We start from the raw sequence: 26906 nt of genomic DNA, 5'->3' as shown, positions 1-26906 counted from the left end.
CAATACATTTTATCTGCCTTGAGTGTTTGTCATCAGTATTTGTTTCATTGCTTGAAAATTTGAGTAAAACTCATCTTTTAGAGTACTCAGTAGTCTTTGTTTTTCTGTGCATATTTGGGATATTTTAATAGGGACCGTGTAGAATTCCCTCGGTGCCCGTAAAAGCACCCAGGTCTTTTGGTCTGATGATACAGAATTGACCTCTTAAAGCACCGAGGATAAATTTTCAGCCCCTCATTAGCTCTTCAGATAACAGGACTGGAATATTCCATTCTCTCCCGAGAGATCATCTGTCCCTACTTGCCTCATGTCCTAAACCACAAAACAACAAAAACCCTTGGAAATTTAACATAATCCTACTGAGAAATTGTTATGATTACTACTTAGGTTGGCACGTTACATCTGTGCAGAAGTGTAGCATTAAAGCTGACGATCCTTTTCCGAACTTCTAGAGTCCAGACACGTGAGGGAAGATACGGAGTCCATAGGCCTTGACGCAGGTACCCCGCTGTACAGCCTCTGCTGCTCACCATGTGGTTGGGATAGGCGCCATTGCTAGAGCCAGCTTCTGTCAGCTTCCTACTCACCTCTGTCCTTTGGGTGACTCTTCAGTACTTTAGTTTTTGGTTTTTCCCCCTTACGCTGCTGGTACTTGGTTCTAAGAAAAAGAAACTCTGAAGAGGATGAGGGTTGGCTCAAACAGAAAATCCATACTATCGACCGAGGCACTACCCTGGGTTTGCCATGTTTCATTTTGTTTTCCAAAAGCCAAAAGCGACATAATACTAAGCCGATTTTAACACAAGGCGCACTTACTCGCTTCAGAATCTGCTTTGCTGTTGAACTTCTTTTTCAGTTTTATTTTAAATTGTACTTTTGCTTTTTTAGTAGCTAATAACATTCTGCTTTTTAATTTTTTTACTGTTACTAACTGTTCCCTGTTATCCCTTCCCTTGTTTTTTAATTTGCTTAAAGACGGTACTTCCACTAAAGCGGAGGGTAAGCAGTTTGTTTCTGTGACTGAGGTGTGTCTCGCCTTCACCCGTCCTCTGTGCTCACTGAGTGTTGCCTGGTGCCCACTCGTCCTCACCGAGGTCCCCGCATGACACGTTGCACGTTCCCCTCCCACTCTTCTTCATTCTGTTTCCCTGGCTCTTTGCCTTCCCTTGACCTGAGTTCTCCTCTCCTTCTGTGTTCTGTCGTGGTTTTGGTGAATTTGTCCCTCACGTGTGCTGTACATGGTTTCCAGCCCCCGGGCCCACCCCCGGGGAGGAGCATTGCCAAGACGTTGTGTACTGCCATCCTGTGGGCTGCTCGTCTCAGATTTTATTACGCCCGAAGCACCCTCTTCGTAGCTCTCATTCCCTCCTCTTTTCTTTCTCTTTACTTTTGTGCTTCTGTGGGCCTCTCAGGATTTGCCTTTCCTGTTTTGAAAATAAATTCAGTGTCATTTATTTAGGTGAAAGGCTGGTAACAGTTTTCTACCAGGTAATTTATAGAAATTTTAAACAACACTTTTCCCTAAAGATGCTACTGAATTATACGATGTCATTTTTATTTGTATCACTGACACATACCCCATTCATTCATCAACCCTCATTCTTCCGCTCGCCAACCGTGTATTAAATGCCTTCTATGTGCTGTGTTTGCTGCTACACACAAGATCTAGCATGGTGAAAGAAAACGCGCCTCCAGATCCACTTTGGTTTCTTTTTATGCCATTCTCCAGTAGTTCCTCCTGAGTTTGCATTGTCTTTTTGACTTTTAGACCTAACCATTTCACTCTGTACAGGTCTTTGATTAGCACATGCTAGACAAGACCATCCCTTTGCACAGTCTGGCTGGAAAGCAGGATAATGCCTCAAATAATTGAAATTTAGAGGAACCTCATCTGCTTTAGTGGCTTAGACCCACCAACCCTCAGCCTAATGATTTAACAACTAAGAGCTGCTAGTTTACTTGCATACATTACTTAGCTACTCTAAAAGGCTAGCCTGCAAAGTGGACTGGTTCTATCTTTATATGTGCAGTTCACAGTACTTTTAATCAATATACTAGTTCCTCAGGGACTCATAAAGGAAAAATTAGGAATGGAGTTTTTTTTTTAAAGATGAGCATAATCCCAGGGTCCCTGTTCTTCAAACTGAACCTCATCATAAGAATTACCTGCAGCTTGCTAAAGGAGCAGAGTCCTGGGTCCTTCCCTCCGAAAATCCTGATTCAGTTTGGAAGGAGCAATGGAATCTGAATCTTCAGTAAGCCCCATGGGTGGTTCTCTGGGGTGGACGAGTGTGAGAAGTGAAAAGTTGCCCAAATGGAAAATGGACAAGAAGCCTATGTCATGATGAGGACCTCCGTGAGAGTAGCAGACTCTTGGGGCTGGGTGTGACTTTATGCATTTTTTAGCCCGTAACGAGTAATTGTACATTTCTCCTTTCCAAAGAAACGATCCTACATCATTTCTTCAGCCTAGATGGAAGAGGAGTGGAGCACGGAATTCTGGAATGTAGATGGAATGGGAAGACGTTCCAAGGGAGATTGTATTTTTTTCTAGATGCTCTTATTTCATACGCCTGTGTGACAGACTTGAAATCAGCCTGCTGGTCTCCCAGCACTAGGAATTTTTCACCTTTCTTTCTTTTTATCAGTTTTCTTCTTACTGGTACAGAGCCAGTTCAGAAGATTGCCTACTCAGTTATTGTGTCAAGAGACTAAGGATGAGGCATCTCTTTCTGGTTCTTCCGGTAGGGAAGGTGGGATAATGAGATGGGGGCCCTTCGTTGTACAGGGTTCAGAATCCAGTGGAAGACAGCCTTAGTTGAGGGGAGCCGGGGAGCCTTGTTCTCTGCATCCCAGGGCTGTGCAGGCTGTCAAGGGCGGGACATCAGACCTTCAGGCCTCGAGTGCCCACGAGAGGGAAAGGACACAGTGCAGGGGGACCACAGACTCCAGCGCATCTAGGATACCCTGGCTGTGAAGGAGTTGAAACCTAGCGGTGCTCAGAAAAGCCACACGCGGTTCTTAGGAAAAGGCGTGGAAACATCATGACTTGCAGTAAATAGTAAATATCACGTCCTGAGTTTCCTGTCTGAATTTTTGGAATCCTGTGCTCGCTTCAGCAGCACATACACTAAAATTGAATTTTTGGACTCCTTATGGGCCTTTTTAAAATTTGTTAATAATAGTAAGCCTGTGAAGTACTTTCCTGTCTAGTTCCTGAGACCAAAAGAGACAGATGCTTTCATCAGTAGGAGACAAAGATATGACTGGGAATCTATAGTTGGATGCTCTAAAGTCAAAATTCAGACAGTGCATTTGAATTCTGGCCACTTAATTAGGGTAGGAATGGAGAAAATACTTTTACCTCCTTTGGGAGTTTCTTTATCATACCCATTAAGTAGCATTTTTCACATTTACAACTAGTCAAAAAATATCTTTTTGTGAAGAACCAACAGAAGCTCCTCTTGTGGACAAAAGTTTATTTCCAGGTTATCTTTGCATAATTTGGGGGGATTTAGAAGGAAGCATTTATGTCATTGGTTCTGGCACTCATGGGAAAGTCTGTGCTTACCCATTGGTGGTTTTTAAAATTACAAAATAAAAAGTACCATGTAGCCTTGTCTGCTCTTCAGGAAAAGAAACTTAGATTTTAGTTCAGTTTTACCGGGACATAAAACATTTGGTATTGCTATATATTTATCTGAGAACTCTGAATTTTAAATGATTGGCTTTTTTACACAGTGGAAAAAAAATAGGTGTATGTCAGAGTAAAAGAGTGCTAACTTTCTTTTAGCTTTATCTTTAAAAAACACGAGGAAAGTTGTTCCTTTGGGGGAATGGTACTTGTAGGTAACAGAATTTATCAGGGGTCAACTTCCCAAATTTTGATTTTATCAAAATTGCCACATATGAGTAGAGGTTGGTTTAATAGTGCCCCGAAGCCATGAGATTGTAAAGCAGATATGTATGCTAAAAGGCTCCAGTGTGATGAGTGGAGATTTACCTACAAGACCTTTTAATCTTTATAACCTCTAAATTGAGAATTGCCTGAAATTTTTGAAACATAAGGAGGACAGAAACCCTAGTGACATGAAGCTGTCTGATAAGTGATTTTTTTAATTTGCCTTGCTTGGACTGAATGTAGGAAAACCATGCCTGCAAGTTAAACTGGGTGCACAGGTTTTATTTCCCATTTTGAGGGCTCTTCTAGAAGAATGGTGGTGTGATTGAAAGAAATTCTTCAGCAGCTCTTTTAAAAAGCTACTCGGTATGGATGTTCCGTCTTCATTCCATGAAAGTCAAAGGCTGCTCTCTTCCAGGTCTTTGTTTTCTTCTGGGTCTGCTTTTCTTTGGATGGGTGTGCTGGTTTCTTGTCCATCTCCAGAATTTTTTTTTTTCTGTTGGCTAGTTCTCTAATACCTCTTATTTCTATTTGTTTTATGTACATTTTTTTCTTTCATGTCTACTTTCTGTCTCTGTCATAACATAGTATGAATGAATATGAATGTTAATAACAGGTCATAATGTAGAACTTAAATATATTTTTTATGCTTTGCTGCATTTATTGAGTAGATTTTGTTTTTCTTAAAGACCATGGAGTATTTTAATACGCATCTCTTTAAGGCGTATATAGGCACTTAGAATAATATCACCAAATTAATATAGGGAAAACAAACAAACAGACTCTCTCCTTACAGAAGAAATCTTTATCTGAGTATAACACAAAAAGGCCCTTTTAACTCCCCAAAATTGATTTTAAGGGTGCCCTGAGGTCTTAGTGACACATGTGAGCACAAGCCATTGTGCTCCCCTCAGGGGAGAGGTAAGGTTGGCATTGAGCCAGCATTGTCCAGGTGCTATATAGATCCATGAAAAGGTGTACTAGGAACAAAACCTCTTTATCTTCAGGTTGACATGGTATCTCTTGACTTTGTCCTAGCCAGAGGAAAAAAACCAATCTCCCCTCATTGTAACTGAGCTCTCTTCTCACATAAGTTGTGGTTTCAGTTCTCATCTGTGGTGTCTGATGAATTGAATGAAGGGTGCTGGACAGGAGCAGTGAGCTTCTATAGAGGAAGGCACTCAAATCTGTTTCCTCAGAATTCCCGCAGATTAAAACATGCCAATGAGAGTGCCTCTTTTCCTATACGCTAGACTATTAGCACAGTCTTAGATTCTTGCCACTCTGATAGGTGTTAGAACAATGGCATTCTTAATGTCATTTTAATTTTTTTTCTTATTGAGTGAGGCTGAACAATATTTCATACACCCGAGCCATTTCTATTGTCTGTTAACTGTCTTTTCCTAGCTTTTGTCCATTCTTTATTGGGTTGTGGCAGTGGTGTGTTGGAGCTGTCTTGACTATTTCATGACAGCCAGTTGTTAAATTTTCAGACATTTTGTAATCTGGTTGATTTCATGTCAGTAGCTGGAAATTGGCCATGGTGGGAATAACACCAGGGAAATTGGAAAACACAAATCTGCAGGAACCTTTCCCAGCCCCCTGCCAGTTGTTAAACATTTACCAGCACACTGCTTGTTGGTGGACTTCTTGTTGATTCCTAGAAACCTTTTATATGTTAAGGAAATTAACCCTTTGTGATATGAATTATAAACATTTTTTTCCCAATTTGTCATTTTCTTTAACTTGCTCATAGTTTTCTTTTTGTCATACTGAGATTTTACAAAAAAATTTAGTCAGACTTAACGACTTCCTAATGGCTTTTAATTTTAAGTCATAACTAGAATGGACTTTGCCATTACAAGTTACAAAGGGTTTCTCCTATGTTTTCTTTTAGAACTTTTGTGGTTTCATGTTTTACATTTTAATCTTAGGTTCATTTGCTGTTTTTCTTGGTGTAAAGTGTGAAGTACAGATCCAACTTAACTTTTCCAAAGCAAAACATGAACAAATGGGATCTAGAAAAAAATTTTTTTAAAAGCAACACATTATGTTGAACTACTTATCAGTCCTTATGAAATGAAGCAAAAGCAGTGCGTAGAGGAAAATTCATAGCCTTAAGTTTATATTAGAAGAGAAATAATTAGGAGGTTGTTTCCAATTTGTTAGAAAAAGAACAGAATAAACCCAAAGGACAGTAGGAAAGAAATAATAAAGAGTAAAAGTTAATGAAATAGGAATTAAACATTCACTAGACAGGATTAAGAAATACAAATTATTTGAGGAATTGGATAATCCCAGTCTTCCATAAACTCCAAGAAGAGAAAGTGGGACTACTTCACTCATTAATGCAGCTGGGGTAGCCTTAGCACTAAACCAGAGAAGGTACAAATGAGGCATTATATGCGAGTGTGTACATTATGAGCAGGGGAGTTTATCTCAGGTTTAATAGCTTAGAAATTTCCTGGTGAAGCTCAGCACATTTAAGGGAAAAATCCTCTTTTCTCAGAAGATGCCAAGAAAGCATCAAAAAATGCAACAAACATTTTGGCAGATTCTTAACAATTAGGAAAAGGAGTTTTCTTAGTCTGTTGAAATATCCTACTTTTTGTGAAATTCCAGAATTTTTTTTCTTAACGTGGCTTAAAGTAACAAAGCCTACCCGGGTAGGTGCATACTACATGTCCGAGACAGCGGGTTAAAGGCAGAGAAATGAAAGGGTAGAATTTGAAGGGAAAAAACTGAAGTCTTGTTTGTAGATGATATTCTATTTATATAACTCCAGATAATCTACATACAAGTTAGTAGAATTAACAAGTGTTTAGCAAAGTTCCCAGAATCAAGATCAAAATATAAAGATTAATTACATTTACATTTGTCAAGAAGTTAGAAAATATAGTTTAAATAAAAAATAGTGTGTCATAAAAATAAGGCACCTTTGAATAAGTCTATAAAAGTTGAGTAATAGAAAAAATTATAAAGTTTTGTTACAGGATATTGAAGAAAGTGAAATAAAGAAAAAACATGGAAAGATCAATATCATAAAGTTATCTCACCACCCCCCCATCCCTCAAATTAACCCTGCATTCCACATAATGCCAGTTAAGATTTCAACTGGTCTTTTTAAACTGTATCTTTAGATCCATGTGGAAGAGAGCAAAGGCCTTAGGAAAAAGTGGGCTGATTTCCAGTTAGCAAGATTTTTATTTAAGCTCATCATAACATTTTGATGTTGCACCGGTGTGGACACGTGTACAGAGTAGACAATTGAGAAACAAGCCTACGTATGTATTTAAGTACTTGGTAAAATGCCAAAAGACAGCTTTGTAGATCAGTAAGAAAGGGGTTAGGAAAATTTATTTGGATGTCGGTTAGTCATATGGAAAAAATAAAATGGATCTCTCCTTTACCTCCTACCGAAAAATCATTTCCGTAAATGACCTCACAAAATGTTGAGCAAAACAATAAGTTTTGGAAGAATATATATACCCTGTGATATAATTAAAAGCATTTGAAATATATTAAATAAAGCCATCTGTTTTGTGGTTATACAACTATATTAAAAGTTCAAAGAAATGCAAGGGGATGATGAATGCTGGGTTTAGGATCAGGTTACTAAATGTTGGGAGAAAATAGGGGGTACAGGGACGCTAGCAAAGATTTTTATTTTTTAAGCTGAATGGGTATGGATGTTCATTTAAAATATCTTTTTTGTGACCTAAATGTTTTACAGTAAATTTAAAATAGGAAGTGAGATTCAGTTGGGTTTTCATGTTCGCTTTGCCTTGGTGACTGCCTTGATTTGGATTGGTGACTTCCTTAGGAAAGTAAAATGTCCTCCCTCATAGGCCAGCTAGCCAGCCAGGCAGGCACAGGTAGCTAAACCAGTGGTGTGGCCTTGGACAAATTCATGAATCCTCCTGTTTCTCTCTTTCCTCATCTGTAATATGGGAATAATTATATGTTCTTATGAGGATTCCAAGTTCACACATATACAGCTGTTAGTATAATATCGTGTGTGTGTGTGTGTGTGTATATATATATATAAAACTTACTACAGATTCTAGAATTTGTGAATCTTTGCTTAAACTGCTATTAAAAATTACTGATTCTTTCTAGTTTTAACTTTTTTCTTAAAGCAGTGCTTTTATTGCTCCGTACTTCCCTTTCCTGAACCTTTTTCAAGCCTTAGGATTTGTTTTCCTGTATTCCTTTTCTGTAATCTTTCTTAAATGATGAGGTAGAAATGGTTTTGAGCAATGTAAGATGCCAATGCGAGTTCTATTGGTTTGTGTTTTCCATATCAGATTGCTGTTCTGATTGAATTATGGCAGGAGAGGCATTTTGTGCCCACCCGAAACCAAAGAAGCCCTGAATTTTAAAAAGTTTAGTCTCTAACCATACTAGTCTCATCATCGATGATTTTGCATTTCTGAGTTCACTTTTGTTTTTGAGGTTTCATGGTTTAATAATGGGAATTAACAGATTGCTTTACTTACAGTGACAAAGTCTTTTCATAAATGCCTATGACATCCATTATTTTTAGGTTGTCGTTACTCTCGCTACTCCTATACTGCTGATTCTGTCTTCATCTTTTGCAGCCTAGAAACTTGTTGGCATACGTGCTTTAAAATAGAAGTTTAATGCTACATATCAAAACACATTTATTCTCCAGGGTGCTATAGCTTTTGATTGCTGAGTTAAGGGTTTTGGGTTTTTTTGTTGTGTTTTGCTTTGTTTTGCATTTACTCTTTTTCCTGTAGTATTTTTCATAAGATGACAGCTAATATTTTCTGCCTTTGGAAATTTGACAGATTTGTAGGTAAGAGAGTTTAATGTGAAAAAAATTGTGGAAAAAAATTCTCAAGTGGATATCACTTCCTCATTGGAAAATAGAATATGCTAGAATACTTGTAACAGAAGCACCTTCCAGGTTCATGACTCACTCTCAGGAGTTGCTAATGTATCTGTAGAACTTGAGTGTGTAGATGGAATGCGCATGCGTGTGCACACAGGGAACTGGGTCAGGACCGCACAGGAGGAAGACCCGCGCCCCTGCAGGTGGCCCATCAGTGCCGCTTGTTCTTGGTGTGCGTGGTTTTCTTGAGTAGGTCACACTGACTGAAGACACGATGGAAACACCGTTTTTGCTGCATCTTCCAGGTCGGATCCGCACGAGACGGCAGAGCTCTGGGAGCGCCACCAATGTTGCCACCACACCTGACAGTCGAGGCCGCAGCCGCGCCAAAGTGGTTTCACAGTCCCAGCGTAAGAAGTATATTTTATACTCTCTGTTATCTCAGTTTTGTTCAACAGCCCATTATACAGTTGAAAAATTGATAGTATTTTCATTACTTCAGGGGAAAAACACATTTGTGTGGCTCTAAGCTGCCATGAGTAGTCTTGATGTTTGTTGGGTAAGCTTACAACATGGAGTATTCCAGGATACTTTTGTCTCCTTGCCAGGTGATTTAAATTTTGTATTATTAAGCATTAAACATTAAAACGTGGTTTCTCTCCCTTAAGCATCTCAAATTGAGACATACCTGGGCTGTGACCCATTTTACTGTTGATAAGGTGTCCCTCTGATGTAATTTAAGAGCAGTATCTGGGGATTATTTTAACGTGGAGTTCTCTTTCAGTGGTAGTAAGCAAATCCATTAAAAGCTCTCCCCATTAACCCTGTGTTCTAACATTTGCAGCCTGCTCTTCTCTTCCTGCCAGTGTGGGTTCCCGCTTTGCCCAGCTGCTCTCGCTTCCATTACTGCTTGTCTGTACATGTTGAGTCACTTGGCTTGTTAGCATCGGCCATGAAAGCAGCCATAGATGGAAGGAGTGTATTCAGATCGCTCTAAGGAACCACCCCGGTGTCTCACTTCCCAGCCACACTTGCCTTTGAGTCCCCTGCTCGCTCTGTGTGCATAGAGCTGGGTGTCTGAGTTCTCCCGGGCAGGGTGAGCATGTTGGAGGAAGGCTCCGCTTCCCTGGGAGCTGCACACGGTCCCTCTGCACAGCACTCCCCAGCCCATATGTGTCTGCCTCCTCTGTGGCCTCAGGAGCTGTCTGGCTCATGTAGAGAGTCTGTGGCCAAATCTTAGGTTCTCCTTAGTATTTAGAATGCCTTTCTCAGCTCCTTGGGAATTCACATACTCTCCCATGTCCCTCTGGTAACTCTAGGCCTCATGTTAAGCAAGTGTAATACCTTTCCGAAAAGAAAGTGTAACATCAGTGATACATTGCTGCCAGGCTTGTCTGATGCAGAAATGCATGCTTCTGGTGTATCACACAGGTATATGCAACACAACATAGGGTGTGCATCTGTATGTAGACCAGTAGCTTCTACTTTGGGAACACTGTCCTGGCTCGGGTTGTTCTGTTGAACCCTAGTGATGCCTGGAGCCACAGACGGATATAGTACTCTGGTCATGACCGCAGAAATTTTTCTTGACAAAGATTTCAAGACTCAAAATATGGCTTAGTATGTTAAAATAAAGTTTAATAAAAAAAATGTCTAGCTCTTTAGCTGTGCAGTGTTATTTCCTTTCTTGGAGAGGGAGGGTTGAACGGTACTGTACGTTTCTTTATGTCTGCTGTTTATTGGCATTGGCCTCTGCAGGGGTTCCTGCCCGTAGCCTGGCTCACTGCTTAGGAGATAGTGGAGACTACTTTCCTTCTGTAGTGGGGGTGAGGGCAAGGGGCTTTAATTCTTCAGTCTTGTAGAAATAGTGCACCCTAGCTTGGGGCTCCACTTTTAAAAGTCTTCAGTTTTACTTGATTCACTAAATTCCACTCACAGGAAGGGAGAAAACACCAGCCAGTAATCAAGACTGGACCTTAAACTTAGGCATATAAATTAAGTATTTAAAAAAATTATTTTAATAGGAAGTAAATATGAGCATATTCATATGTTTTACAAACGTAGATATACTAGCATTCGTAGTCCTGGTATAATAAGTAGATTTCATTAACATTAGATTAATTAGATTTAGGGCCCTTAACAGCATAGTTTAAATATTTGAGGATTTAAGTATGTGAAGATTGATGTTTAAATATTTGAGGATTTGGCATAGGATGTTCAGGTGAAACTAATTAGTAGCAGTTTCTTTGAATTCATGATGTTTATTGAGCACTTGCTATGTGGTAAGCACCAGTTAAGGTGGTAGGGATACATAAATGAGTAGGATGCAGTCACTTCTCTCCACTTCCTCAGAACTAGAGAGATGTGCCCCGCCCCCCCCCCCCCCCCCCCGGAGGTCAAGACGCTTGTCTTCATCTCCTCCGCCTGGCACATTGTAGGTTCCTAGGTGTTTCATGAACAGACCTGAAATAAATGCTGATAGAGTATGATATGAATAAATAAACATAAGTACAAAAGTAGACTAAGAGGAAAAAGACCTAGAAGAAAAAACTATTTTGCTAATGTGTTTGTGAACAGACATTTTTGTGTTGTGTTGCATGCTGACCTTCTGTATTGTACTATTGTCTTTTAATCCACTTTTTGCCTGTCCTTTGGTCTGCTCTCATAATCAAGGATCCAGATCTGCTAATCCTGCTGGTGGTAAGCCGTTTCTCTTCTTGCCTTTTTTTTTTTTTTTTTTTTGCGTTCTTCACCCCATGTCCCATGTTCCTTGCACAATATTAATTTCTCTGTTTATTATGAGCTTAGTTAATCTTTCTGCATTTTTTCTCTGTGTTCAGATTCTAGAGTTTGGAATGGATTTCTTTTCTCCTTTTACACAGCTTAGTAGTTCATTTGGGTGTTCAAAGTTTTATGGGCATAAGATTAATAAATCCTGAGACAGGTTCTTCATGGTGATGCGTACCAGTGATTTTTATAATGAATTTCACTTTAAACTGTAGCTGTCATTATAAAATCCTAATTTTTGTGAGTGGTCACCTTAATGATTAATTTGAATGATGGAGGTGTAGGTGTGTGTTTCCAGGTTAAGTGTTATTTTAAGGGTTTTTATCTCTGGTTCATTCTATTCTGGTACATAATAACATGCACTTTATGGTTGAGAATTTTATTGCCTTCTCTGCTTAAGGAGAGTGTATTTCGGTGTATTGATGTGATCTTTAAAGTTTTGCTGTTAAAGAAAGAATGTTGTCTCATGAAAAATGGTTATATAGCTATCCAGCCACTTACTCATTTATAAAAATTACTAACTGTATGATTTGTTTTTAATTTCTAATTCTTTTGTGTACATCTCGGCATGTGGTCTATGTAATTTCTATTTTTGTAGATTTCTGAGATTTCCTTTGAAGCTTAGTACATAGTTGGTTTTTGTAATATGTGTGGAAAAGTGAAAAGAATGTCTTCTGTTTGTTGTACGTGTGTGTATGTGGTTTGTGTGTTTATGCATATCTGTATAATTTTGACTGCCAATTTCAGAGGTGTATTATTAGTTTCTTTAGTTTTTTTTCTTAGAGGTGCATTAATAATTATGACTTGAATTTCTCCCTATATTTTTATCAGTTTTATGTTTTATATTTCAAAGCTGTGTTACTTGGAGCATAAAGGTTCATGGTTATTATGTCTTCATTGACTATGATTCTTTTATCAATATGAGATATCCTTTGTCCTTTTTTTAATGCTGTTTCACTCTTATTGTTTTGTATTAGGTATGTTGTTTGTTTCTTATGGACAACATTCAGTTGAGTTTCATTTTTTTAAAAGCCAATCCAAGAATCTCTGTCTTTTGATAGATGAAATTAATCCAGCCACATTTATTATGATTAGTGATATGTTTGAGTTTATTCCTACCATTTTATTTTGTGATTTTTATTTACCATGTTTCTAGTTATCTTCCTGCTTCCTTTTCTTCCATTTGTTAAATTAATGGGATGTTCTTGGATCTATTCTCTTCTCTTCAACTAATGTTTAAGAAACTTCTGTTATAATTCTCTTCTTCCAGTGGTTATACTTAAAATTTTTCACATATCAGCTCTTACAGAATAAAAAAATGAAACAATAAACAAACACCTTTGTGATTATTTGTAGAAATTTGCTGTGGAACAGGGAGCTGTTTGTACTCAGCCTGCTCTTTGAATCAGAAATTTTACTGTCATTTTTGTAGAACTCCACCTGTAATTCTTCTTTGTATAAACATTCTTTTATGATATTTGATGTTCTTTTATGCTCCATGTAAAAAGAAAAAATAGTACTACCACCAACCAAAAATACCATTTTTATATAAAAGTATTTGAGCCAAATAATGTGTTTGCTGACTTCTGAAATTGTTATAGTTTATTCCCTGATTTACAGCCATTCTTCAGTTTTGTTTTGTTTCATTTTTAGCTGGCAGCCGGTCAAGTTCCCCAGGGAAATTATTGGGAAGTGGTTATGGTGGCCTTGCTGGGGGTTCCTCAAGAGGCCCACCTGTGACCCCCTCTTCAGAAAAACGAAGCAAGATTCCCAGGAGTCAGGGATGTAGCCGAGAAACAAGTCCAAACCGAATAGGATTAGGTAAGGATTCTCAAAGACCTCAAAACATCATTCCCAACTTGGTCATGATTTTTATTATAATGTAATGACTTTGTCTAATGTTGGAAATAGAGTTCTGCTTTTGAACTGAGGATGTCATTTTGCCTGTGTTAAAAGACATTCTGATTTGTGCTTTTTACAGATTATGGCATGTTCAGGTTTGAATTACAACCGAAAAATACATGGGCCTCACCGTTCAGATTGACGGAAAAGAATTAATGTCACTGTGGGCTTTTGTGTTTTAGAGCCATTTAACAAAATGTTAGAATTGGGGGGAGTGGGCAGGATTGTCTTCTTCACAATTAGGAGCAATGTTGCTTTTCATCTTTCTTTCATGGATTAGTGCTAAGTAGCCGTTAATCTATATATATTTTCAAAAGCAATTTGTAGGGTCCACGTATATTTTGATTTTGGTCTTCTCTAATATAATTGGTGGAACTTACGGTCAAAGACTGTGTATAGTTACTTTTGACATAGTATTTAAACATGAAAACAAGGAACAAATGAAAACCAAATATATAATATTTTTGTGTTGTAGTATTTAGTTTCTTTGTGATAGTGTGTAGAATTATATCAATTACTCTCCAGCTTACTCTATTCAAATCTAATTTCTATATAATCTATTTAATACAAAAGACATCTTTCGTAATATATTATGAGAAATCTATGTTCATCCTTTTCCTTATATTTTTACTGTTTTCTAAGGGTAAAAATCTATTAATGTGAAATCAGAGTACTACTCTATTTGTAAGTCCTGTTGGCTTTTCTTTCTTATTTATCTCGTTAACAGCTTTACTTGAATGATTCCTGTGATGCACAGGCACTTTGTTAAACCTTAGGATCAGAAGATAAAACAGATACAGCTTCTAATTTTCAAAGAGGTTGTGGTCTTAGGGGTGGAAATGTAAGATAGTATGACAGATACTGTGATATAATGCTCTGGGGCTGTAGGAAAGGAGTGTCTTAGGGCCCTTGCCTACCCCAGTCCGCCCAAGAGAGAAATCTGGAAGGACTGGGAGAGGAGAGGCTTGCCAGAAGAGGTCCATTTTTGATGATGTATAAGGTAGGCTTAGGCAGGGTGGGGAGAAGGGGAGAAAGGTGTTCTAGGGCAGAGAGGAGTGTGTTCATAAACAGTGAGATGGGAGGAAGCATAAAGTGCTATGGGAACCACAGGTAATTCATTGAGCTGCAGCAAAGGAAGTTTGTCAGGGTGAGGTGGGAGAGGAGGGCAGTGGCACTGAGAGAGTGCCGCTTCCAAAAGCCCTCCAAGGCCACGTGAGCTACGAGAAGGCGGGGAGGGGGGACATATTTAAGAGGTAGAATGAACAGGCATTGGTTTGACTAACATTTCAAAACAAAGCCAGTAAGAAATTTCTACATGATCCCAACTTTCTGTTGGCATTACATAGCGTGGTCCCTGAGCTGACAAGTTATTTGGATCCAGCAATAAGTTACGTGGATACACCAGGGAAAGTATCATGACCGAGAATGTCTAAATTTCAGATTTAAGGCTGTAACGTATGTCTGTTTGGATCTAGTTTTGTTTGGAAAATGCATTTGATTTCATATTTAGTCATGAGGTTTTGGCTGTCCCTTTTTGGTAGTTAGCTAAATGTATAGGATGTCTCTTGGTGATCCAGATTAGTTTCATACTTTTAAAAATTCTTTCTTTTTTGGGATTTGACTTTTTAGATTATTAAAGTTGCCATTTTTACCTTTTTCTTGAAATTGGGAAAGAAACTGCCCTAGGTTGCCTAACATAATTCCATGGTTTTAACTAGGAAGTTTGTGTTGTGGATAGTTGAAAAGACAGCATTTATTAAGCCTTTACAAGGTACTGTGAAATATCATCCATCAGTAAAAACTAAATAGGAACCTGTTCTCTTCCAGAGAGTTCTTATTTGAAACAGTATTTTGGACAAAGTTATTTCCTTGATGCTCATTAAGGGCATTAGTTATGTGTAAAGCTTTGAGGTCATACATACAATTCTGATTAAAGAAGATATTTAAATTTTTGCACATGGTGAGAATACACACAGATATAAAGAGAGATAAATGAATCAAGTTCATCTTTCCACTTCTCTCTATAGTACTGCTGAGAGATTCCATTTTATAGGGTGTCAGATACATAACATCTTTTAGCAGTAGATTGTCCATTGTTGTGATCATTTAATAGATACTAGGTATATGCCTGTGTATACCCAAATGTTTATAAACATTTGATTCATTGTATAGCAACTTGAAATATAAATATTCGAAAAAGGGGTAATTAAGCGTCTTTTAAGAATGTTTTCTTTTGTCCCAAACCAATTAATAGTTTTAATCATTGCTAAGCTAGGCATGGAATTTGCACTGAGAATTAATTCTCAAATTACCTACAAATTATGTTTGGTTCAGCTATGCCTCATCTGTGATAAAAATGACACCAAAGTTCTTCTTTTTTAGCATTTAAGGTTTCTTAAGCAAAACAGGATATAATTCCTGTTGTATAACCAAGAAACAAAATAAAACCCTGCTACTCTTTTTTCTTGGCAGTTTATTCCTTCATAAACTGTTCAGCCAAACAGAATAGATTGTAAATTGTTTCATCTTGGGGTTTTATTCTGTTTTTGATGAATAATAAAGTATAAATAGCTAATACCTATAGCAGTTATATTTTGAAAGTTTGCCTTTAGTTTCCTTCTTGCACTCATCTCTTGAAAAGGCTATAAAATTTTTTATTTTTGGCAGCTTACATCCTGTTTTCAGATTTTTCTGGTCAAAATATTTTGAAAGAAGCAAAAATTAACAGTAATCAGTGTCAACTGTTAGACTGCTGTGTGCAAGACCACAACATGAAAATGTCCAGACTGTAGAAACGTTTCATGGTAGTGCTCCTTATTCCTCTTGTACTTTTGCTTTTGATGTGAGTTCTGGTAGGATCCATCCCTTCTTTTTATTAAAAGGCTGAAGTTGGGTTTACCCCCCAAACACTACAAAAGTAGAATGTCTCTCAAGAAATGAAGCCAATCAGATGGGTTTTCAAGGCTTCCCAGCCTTTCCTGTAAGCACAGGCCTTAAGAACCACTGAAGAATACTGCCTTCAGAAAGTTCAAATGGCAAGCATGTCTTCATCCTCTCTTCCTCTTCTGTTTTGCCTTCACATTATATATTCTCGTAGAGAACAGTCAGTTTTGGCACTCCATAAAGAGGCTGATTTGATATTTTTTTTTTTTAGCTTTGACCATCTAATTCATTAGTCTTTATAAAAATCATATATTGGTATACTTACTTAAAATCCTCTTTGTAGAGTGGTCTTTGGGAGTGGTATTAGAAGTGGCCATTACTCCTCTCATGTTTTAAATTATCCAGCATTTGAACGGTTGCTGTCACCAGTAGATGTCCTTTAATGTTGGGTTGGGCAGAATTCTTTTTGTGTGTGTTACTACTAGCCTATGTTAAGGAAGCCAGTCAGCACAAAGGGGTGAATAAACTTTGGCTAAAATACTAAGGAGGGTAAACCTTGTTAAGAATTATGCATGTTGTTGGGCACCTGGGTGGCTCAGTTGGTTAAGCGTCTGCCTTCAGCTCAGGTCATGATCCTAGAGTCCTGGGATCGAGTCCCACATCGGGCTCTCTGCTCAACAGGGAGTCTGCTTCTCCCTCTCACTCTCCCTCTCTCTCAAATAAAATCTTAAAAAAAAAAGAATTATGCATATTGTTGCTTCAGATCATGTCCACTTATCCCTTTTCATGCTCTTGTCTTCACAGAGCAGGCTCAGCAAGAGAGAGCAGAGATTTCCCATTGCTGTAGCATGTGTATTTTTTAAGGAAGGGAGTGGAAGCAGGGTAACAGAAGGGATCAGGCAAGAACTATAAGAAAATGCTCAACTTAAACATGTGCATGTGTGAAACACTTATCAGGATTGTCTTTATTATTTCCGATTGTTTGTTTTGGAGTGGGTAGTGAAATAAGATTTTCATGTCTGCCTTTCAGCAAGGAACTCAGAGGCACTCACATGTGTACCTTATCTCACAGTACTCTTCTCATTTAAATGAGGGACTCTTTCTCCCAGCCTTTCTACGGGGAGGCTGAGACAGGAGAGGCATCGTGGCTGGACCAGTGAGTTAGCATGGAACCGGAGAGGTCATTTCACAAATAAGATGTGGTATTGATCCTCTAGGGAAAAGCCACATTACTTTGTAGGTTCTAGGCACCTTCTCATATATTGGTGTCAATGGATGCTCCCTAGTTTTTTAAGAATTTTTTAATTTAGCCCCTGTGCACCCTCATCATAGGAGCTGTTCAGAATTACTATCTAGAATTGCTGATTCTATAGTCACTGCCAGTTTGAGCAAAAACCCAGTGCCTCCATGTCATATGGCAAAATGAAGGCGAATTTAGGAATGAAGCCCCGTTTTGACAGATTGCTCAGATTCATTCCTGCGCTTGATTGTTTTTCCTTGCTTGCCAGTGCAGACCTAAGCATTTGGACATCTCTTATGTAACTGTGGGGTCTGATGTAACTCTAGCACTGAGCAGAGACGACAGGAGGAAGTTGGTTTGGTTTCTCACTTCCGTATTCTTTGTCAGGGAATTTCACGATTCCGGTTTGGAAGACATTTTTGTTATGGTTTGGTCATGCTGTAAATCCACCTTGGCTTTGAAGTAATAGGCTCTGCTTATTACAATATAGTAAATGTAAAATGATTTTACATCAGTGAATCTAGTTGATTTTTTCCAAAATGTTCAGGGAAGACATTTCTATCCAGTCCAGAATGAGTAGACCCACTCAAATGGACATATTTATTGTCCCACTAGCTGTCATGGAGATGGCTGTGCACGTTCAGTATGCAGTCATTTCTGAGTATTTTGCCAGTACTGTGTCTTTGTTTCCTCAAGTTAAATTAGAAAACAAAAGCATCATGGTCTTTTCTGAGCTTTATGGCCAAGTTATGTTAGACCTTAAGCTATTCATGTGACACTGTCTTCTCAGTGTTTTTGTAACATGACAATAAAATTACCCACGGATAATCATACAGTAATTGGCCATTCTTAGGTCAGCGGAGGGATCTTTTAACATGAATTTTGGGATTTGTCAGTCCACATACCATTGACAGACTCACGTGTAAGGCTGTAAAGTGAAGGTGCTTGAGTAAGGACCACAGGCAGATCTGTTTGGATTCCCACAGAAAAAGCAGGAATGGATTGTTGGGACCAGTAAATAAAGGGAAAGCAATCCCAACTCTATATGTGTTGGTTTCAGTAATTAAGTATGTTTGAAGCATCTAGATACTTACTTGAAGTGGGCAGGTTCTCCAGCTGTGTCAGTCCTTAGAATTTCTCTTTGTAAAGAAGCCCAGGCTGAGAGAAGTGAACCCTCTTTCTTTTAATTAGGTAAGTTCATGGATTTCGAGCCTTTATTCCGTTTTATTAATCCAAAATAAATGATCTTTCTGACAACGCAGTGTATATGAAAATGGCTTTAGTCGTTTATCATTTTGTTCAGCCAGTTTGCTAAAGCCATAAAAACTGATCATTTTCTAAAAGAGTTTGATCTTGGATTTCCTGGTGCCAGTTTGCTCTTTGGAAAGCTTTCTTTTCATTTCTTACATTTAGGTATTATTTCACTTCCATACAAAAACCCACAGCTTTCCGAAACCTTGAGCACAGTCGAGTTTTTATGCAGGCCCGTTATCAGGCCTGTCAGCACGCCAGTCAGTGAGGCCTCAGCAGGGATAGCCATTCACGATGCACCCCCCCCCCACGCCCCACCCCAGCGCGGACAATGTCATGATTACGTTAACGGAATGTGACTGACGTTTTGTGAGTTTTTCTGTCTTCATTAAACTTCTTCACCTTCTCTGAAACCCCTCATGCTGCACACTAGCACGGAGCAGCCGTATCCCTCGACCCAGCATGAGTCAGGGGTGCAGCCGTAATACCAGCTGTGAGAGCAGCCGCGATACGAGCCCCGCTCGGGGCTTTCCTCCACTCGGTGAGTACACGTAGGCACTGGCTCTCGGAACAGAGTTCTTGCCCTGCTCCAAATGCTTGTCCCACACACCGCCAGGTGGAATGACCTGCTCTCCCTCCTCTACTGTCCTTGTGAACCTTTCTTCTCTCTCTCCTCTTCCTTAGTTACCCTCTGTTGTCCCCTCCCCCCTCTGCATGCTTGAAGTTTGGCCATTTCCAATTTTTACATATTGGAGGAAAAAAACACCACTTCACCCTGTGCCGTTGCCATTTGTGACCACTTGCTGGCCAGCAAGCCCATCTGCGTGGTCAACTTCTAACATAAGGGGACGCTCAGTGACAGTGAATTGCTTCTTAAAAGTAGAGCGAATCCCAAGCATATTGTTTGTCATTGAATTTCAGCAATTTGTTTTGAATTGTACCCGAGTTCAGGCCCTACGTGGTTCAGTTCAAAGGTGGAGAAAAATACAATCGTGATAATGTCTACGACATGAAATGTGCTCAGCTGAGGGGTGATAACGTTAAAAAGCTGCATGGATGAAGGGATTAGCCATGCTTTTTTGTTAAGTGAGTCATTTCAGTGCCTCCTCCTAAAGCAAGCCCAAAGTAGCTTTTTTTTTTCCCCCAAAGTAGCTTTTTGATAAGCCGCTGAGGTGTATGGCACAATGCACGACTTTACAACGTTTATTGTTAACTAATCAGATATTTTCATTCTTCCTGGGCTCCATAGGCTATTTAAAGGCTGTGACCTGATGCCCTCCCAGGGCAGAAATTTACGGTATTTCGTTGCCATAAGGTGGTATTAGTACCATATCTCAGGTCACCCGCCAGGTGCCATTTGGGTTGCTCACCCACCAACCTCAGTCTCTCTTATAGCCAGAGTTTATATTTTCACAGTTCTTAGGATTCAAGAAAAACCGACAGAAACCTATTTCCTTTATGGAATTTCGTGTTTGCCTTTTCTTTTTAGTTTGAATAGTCTAAAATGGACATATACCTCATAGTGCAAATTATTAATCCCTAGAGACCTCTAGAAAGAACACACACTTCTCACAAAAAAATATTTTGTATTCTCTAGTAATTGTGTTTCAGTTCTTTGCCATATTGCTGTAAAACTGTCTATTTTCCTTTTGATAAGCATAGCAGGTGGAAATCATTTTAGAATGTTAGGCCTAGGCCTGAAGTTGTTATATGGAATTATGGTCTGCAGCAGTCTGTTATTTCAACTCTAATTATGTAACTGGTCTTTCAGATATAAAAATGTCACTCCAGAAAGTAGATGATGGATCAGAAACACATAGTCTTAATATTTGCCTCTCTCTGCTCCTAATGTCATACACTTCTTCCTAATATCCTTTTATCCCATCAGTATCAATAGTCAAAATCTAGATACACTTCCTTATGACCTGCTGTCCTGTATGCAGTTAAAGCTATGCCAGATGAGTCCCTTGACTTAGTCTTCCTGATGACCATGAGATCCTAAGTGGGGCGACTTACCTCATACACATCCGCTATTCCATGGCAATCTGAAGCATCAGAACAGAATTCTCAACAAATCGGGTGGCAATGATGATTTTTTTTTTTTTCCAAATGAACTGGTGATTTTTCCTTAAGTTAAGGCTGTATATCTCTGCATCCTTGCTGACCTTCTAAACAACCTGTTATATAAGTGAACGATTCAATCTGTTTATTGGTTTTTTGGCCTCTTAGGCAAGTCCATGTTTTTATTTCATATATGTATGGGTATTTTTGTTATCATCCATGGAAGCAGCCTTTGGAATCCAGCATGTGGTCAGTGGACCAGGCAAAGTGTGCTGAACTCTTGAGCTCCTAATTGAACCCCGAGTACTTGAGTGATCTAGTCTGGTTTTTACTTTCTTTGGTGAAATTAATCTGCATACGTGTCTGTCTTGGTGACAGCCCAGAATGGTGAAATGCACAATTGCTCCTACCAGGGCAGAAGATGTGGATACAGATATTTCCCCTTCCTAACAAACTAGCAACAGCACACGTCTTCTGTTGTGGTCAGGGCCATAGTTAACATCTTTTCAGCTGAATTTTTATGCCATGCCTCCTTTGCCTCCTTGGGTTAAATCTGCCCATAAGACTTTTATCCAATGAGAACAGGAGCAGTGCTTGTGCATACCAGCACCATTCTGAGCAGGTGCAGCCCCTCATGGCTCCTGTTCGCCTTCTGGGACAGGTGTTACTGTCATCCCTTTTCTTACGGATGACAGAACAGAGACTTAGGGAGAGTAAGCCACTTTCTCAAGGTCACACAGCTAGACGGTGGAGCTAGGTTTTGAATCCAGCCTGACTTCAAAGCTTGGCTGCTTCCCTGCCTCATTTGAAAGTTTTGATAATTTAATGTCTTTGATTTGTTCCTCTGAAATGTATTAAATGCTTTCTCTCCAGGCTTAAGCACAGAGAAAGTGTCCAGCAATGTTTCGCAATTATGATTTCCAGGTTTGGAGTTAGGACCTAGGAATTCATAGATGAGTCCCTAAAGGTTCCCAGGAGAACTCGCTGTGCCCTTCAGACAATGTGAAGTTTCCTCCTTCTTCTCATTCACTTTAATAATTGTTTCCCAACCCTTCTATAAATTAGTGAGATTTTGTGTTAGTGGCCCTTTATATAGCCAGCCTTCAGTTTGAAATAAGGGGTGGTGGTGGAAATTATTGTGTTTTGGTGATTATATATTGGTTTTATGTTTGCATTTTTATTACAAAGTTATTTTGGACCATTTTCAATATGTATATGGTTACAGTGACAACTTCTAAGTGCAAGTACGGGCTCTGCTGTCAGGCTTTGACATAACTGGGTCCACCTTGGATTCCACTGATGGATGTTCACTTGAGAAAGTGACAAAGGACTCATTTTACATGACAGATTTACTGTAGAATAGTCTGTTGAAACAGAACCAGGGGACGACTTTAGAAGAAACCATCAGGTATTGCCTAAAAGCTATTTTCAGTTTTAAACTACCAGGGTATGGTGCTGATATGTTGTACAGTAAATGGTATGCTTCAGTCTTAAAATGTGTTTTGCCAACTTCCTTCTGTAAGGAAAGTGATTATTTTATATCTGTTATTAGAGATTGCCAATTTATTTGTGTGCATCTTGAGGAGTTAGAAATTTTCCTTTTGCAAGCTGGTGAAAATTTGTCCTTGTCGACCAGGTAACCTTTGCTATTTAATACCACTTAATACCACAGATATGTGCATTTTCATAAAGTGACATGAGCTTGAAAAAATAAAATTATAGGGGTGCCTAGCTGGCTCAGTCGGTAGAGCATGTGACTCTTGATCTTGGGGTCGTGAGTTTGAGCCCCCTTGGGTATAGAGATTACCTTAAAAACAATCTTAAAAGAAACTGTATTGAAGAGTTGAGGTTCTGGTATTTTATGACGAAACAAAAGTGTTCACGTGTACAGGACAGTGTACTCTCGTAGCGTGGGTGAAGAGTAGCACTGCTTGGTATTACTTTGTTAAACCTTGTGAATTTTCCATGGTACGACCACCATGTTCTTTTCAGAGTAATGACTATAAGCACACAGTGTTTGGGGTTTTTTTCTGGAGGTAAGGAAAAGCCATATATTGCATGGCACTCTGCTCAGTAAGTTCTTATTTTGAACCAAAGCCTATTTCACGGTTCTTTCTGAAAGTAATTCTCTCTGCGGACAGAGTTTAGCACAGAATTCCTCAGATTGCTGAATTTATATGCTTATTATGAATACTTGCTAATACAGTAATATTTGACGTAGACATATAAATTGGCGTTTACTGGTAACCGTCACTGCCACCGCCAGCACCAGCAGCACTACTCCTGTTGCTCCCACCATTTCACCATTTACTCAGTGCCCGGCACTGCTTTAAGTGCTCAGTGTCTGATCTCTTGCAACTCTCTCCACTCCCAAGAGGTACGTACCACTTTTAGCACCATTTCCAGCCGAGGAAACTGAGATACAGAGAGATGTAGCGCTTGGCCTCAGGTCCTCCAGCTGGTTGTGATCAAACCAGGATTTGCCCCCAGCTGCATTACGGAGTGGTTGCTCGTAACCAGAGTACTGCAAATGCCTCGCCAGGGAAGCTCCTTAAGCCTGTTACAGCGCAGTCTCCGGCAGTTAAACAATAAGTTCACTGATACTAAGGGTATCCGTGCAACAGTAGAGCAAAAATTTGGGGAACACGGAATTTCATTTGTTGAGCCCCTTTCTCGTGATTTCATCCTGTTTCTGTTCAGATAACATGACGAACTTCTATGCTTTTGTTTTTGGTGCATGGTTGCGTATGCATCACGTACCGATGAGGCATCTCGTGAGCTGAGTAAATAATCCATTCTACTGCTGTTCCACTCGGTATATAGACAGTGCTCTGTGACTCCTGATGTCCTTCATGTTGCATATGTCCATTAACGGCTCCTTGAGGCTTCGTGGCGTGAATACAAACCTGGAGTCTGAGCTCAGGTGGTGCCTAAGGAACACCGCAAAGAGTGCCTTTGTCGTGCCTGTGTGTGTGCTAGCCCTGTGAGAGCCAGCAGGCTGCCGTAGAGTTTGGGGATTGGCACTTGCTCTCCATTCATCTCCAGCATCATTTCCTTTCATGAGAAAACATGGCCTTGTTGGGAGCAGTCTGTGCGTTCCCTTTGGACTGTGGCATTTCCTGTCTGGGGTACTTCTGTGTTAATCCTGTGGGTGTTGCCGTTCCTTTTACCTGCAGCCTCTCGACGTCATTCCAGGTCCACTAGTGCCCTCTCCACTGCTGAAACTGTTGGGCAGTCAGGTGAACAAGTGCTAACTGCATGCCTTGGCTTCTTCATATGTTCCAGTTTCGCACCCATTTTCGCATTTGTTTTCATCAGTGTCGGCTAGCACTTGGCATGTACGCCCTTCATATTTGTTTTCCCCAACGTGCTTTGATTTTTTTAAGTTGTTGAATGTTTATGGTTCTGTTAATAGGCCGTAGATGCTTTATAGCCTGTTTGACAACATCATTTCTCCAGTGTTCATGTTTATGTGAAAACCAAACAAACAAAAACACGGGGAGGGGCTTCTACCCCTCTTTTGACTCCCTCCCGAAATAGGAGAACAGTCACCGGAAATAGGTATCCTGAAACGTCCCTGTGGGGAAAGAGGGGATGGAGGTCCCTCGACAGTCTTTCATTTCCAGAGGCTTTGCTCCCAAAAAGTGTTGATTACTGATGTTAATTATTAGTGTCAAGTTCTGATTACTTGGAGGAACTGTTTAGTTATTAAATGTTCCAAATCCTAGCGTGCATGATTTCATATGTATAAATATTTGTCCTAAAACTTTTACGGAAAAACAAGGTCACGATTCAGGTAATCAGGTCAGGCGGCAGGTAGCCTTTGCAGCCTGTGGTCCCCAAATGTTCTGTCCCAGCCCGCTTTAACGATACCAGAAATCCCCCGGTCAGCCTTTGGGGCAAAAAGTAAGCATACCGAGATGCATCAGTTTGCTGGATTTAACTGACATCATTTTTATATGGTAACTACAGTTTTCTTACTTGACTAAGGCATTATGTATTAAATTACAGCCTGTCGATGGGGACAACTGTCACCAACTCATGGAGTTATTTTTCTCTGTGTTTCCTCTAAGCGAAGCGAGCTATGCTTTTTATTATGCACACTCTGAAGAGTACAGTCCCCTGAAAATCAGGGGCCAGACTGAGGGCACAGTCGCACGTATCCATCTCTTGGGAAATGGAGCTTCATCATAACATCAGAGCAGTGAGTGTAGAACGGACTTTGCTCTGGTGAAAACAAACGGCTTGTAACTTTGCTCAGATCCAGACAAACATTTCCCCTTCAGATTTGAAATTCAAATGATCTATGATATATATCCAGTGATCTGCAGTCACTGTGTATGGCGGAGCTGTATGCATCTGGGAAGCACAGAATAATTGCATTGTTCTTACAGTTTTAATTTTCTGTCTAAAAAAAATCAGTATTATCCCTGGAGCAAGAATTGCTGGCATGAGATATACTTTTTTTTTTTTAATTTTTTTAGATTCCGTTTTATTTAAGTTTATGCTGGGTAATTTTTAAATGGCTTACAATGAGTTATTTTCATTTTGTTACTCATAAATCCCTTACTATCTACCCTTTTTTAATGGAAAAAAGACGTGAGCAAAGATCATGTATAAAACCATATGCACAGCAAATCTCAAATTTACACTTGTTTCATATGTCAACTGATTATATATATATATATGCATATATGGGGAGAGATCTAGATATAATTGCTTTGTGGTCTCTTAGTTTATATGGCACATTTAATCATCTTTTGAACAGAACGGCTAAGACAGCATGCAGTGTGACCAACAAGTGCATTAAAAAAGGGGATAGTATAACATACAATTTTTGTTTCTTTATAAAAATTCATGACTGTATAACGTTTTGGTTAGCAGTGTTTAAATATTTTCCCCTTTCGGTGGCGCTGGAAGGTGTAATTTTTTGAAATCGACATTTTAAAAAAGCTAAGTAACAACACCTCACTTTTAGAGTTCTTGTTTTCTAAAGAACTCTTGTTACATATCTAGAGTTTTAAATATACCACTTTATAAGAAAGATCAATTCACGTAAAACAGATTTAGCTTTCCTTTTATTCTAAATGCTTCATTATGGCTAATAGAGAGGGTTTGTTTTTTTTTTTTTCCATCCAAATAGTGTCTTATTTGTTCACAAAAAGAAAGCATTTTTTATCTTAACATTTTTCTTCAAAGGTTTTTTTTAAATACATTAGGATTTTAAATAAGAAATGCTTGCCAGTAAATAGTATGATACACTTAGGGAGTATAATTTATATGAACTTTTTCCTGTTAAAGCTTTAACCTCAGCTCTTCTTAAGGAAGGCTGCTCTCCTGATGTAATGGGGCTTTTAAAAAGCTAGTCTTCATTGTCCTTGATCCTTAACAGGCTTAAAATAATTGAACTGCTGAAATTTATTTTAAATTCTTTGGATCATACCCATTTTGTTACATGTTTAGACTATCGTTTGAAAATCCTTTGAGAGACTCAGGAAAAATGTATACTACTGTTATCCAAATGATTAATGTTTTGCAGTGAAGGTGCTAGCTTTTTGTGATGATCATTGAAGAATTTTAATAAGCTGATTTTTAAATAACCTTTGGTGACACAGCCATCATGAACAAATGCCAAAAATTAATTGAGCTCAGTTAATGACAGTTAAACAGTCGTGACACTAATGAAAATTTGCAGAGATCAATCGAATGCATTTGTTTCAAATTTTACCTTTTTATTACACATCTCATTAGAACCCTATTGTCAAACCGTGAAGCTTTCTAATTAGTTTGACCAAACATCAGGGCCAACTTGCCTCCAGAGGGAACGCTAAATAGATTAAAAAACTCCGCCCACAGCCCGGCTCGCTTCTCTAATAAGTTCCCCTCTCTCTCCCACTTCTCAGCACTTTTCAAAAATAAAACATTAAAGAGCCATTTCAGTTGTTAGGATGCTTTGTGGCACGATGGTATTAAATATGAAACAACCTAACCTCTGCCGCCGGTAAACAAGTCTAGTTAGAACT

The 26906-nt window shown here is 39.1% G+C and overlaps 1 protein-coding gene across 1 annotated transcript in view; it reads left to right on the top strand.

Annotated features, from left to right (window-relative positions):
• CLASP1 (cytoplasmic linker associated protein 1) overlaps positions 1 to 26906 on the top strand; it is a 260166-nt gene that overhangs the window by 164258 nt on the left and 69002 nt on the right. The window contains exons 20-23 of the mRNA XM_088021764.1: positions 453 to 500; positions 9065 to 9169; positions 13200 to 13367; positions 19256 to 19363. Coding sequence (XP_087877890.1) covers positions 453 to 500; positions 9065 to 9169; positions 13200 to 13367; positions 19256 to 19363 — 429 coding nt within the window. The remainder of the gene's footprint in view (positions 1 to 452; positions 501 to 9064; positions 9170 to 13199; positions 13368 to 19255; positions 19364 to 26906) is intronic.

Source organism: Eumetopias jubatus, unplaced genomic scaffold, assembly GCF_037043125.1.
Source record: "Eumetopias jubatus isolate StellerSeaLion01/CBP00866 unplaced genomic scaffold, mEumJub1_p1.0 scaffold_3, whole genome shotgun sequence".
In the NCBI taxonomy this organism is placed as follows: domain Eukaryota; kingdom Metazoa; phylum Chordata; class Mammalia; order Carnivora; family Otariidae; genus Eumetopias; species Eumetopias jubatus.
The sequence above is the reverse complement of the archived record's forward strand: the minus strand, read 5'-3'. Positions and strand labels throughout refer to the sequence as shown.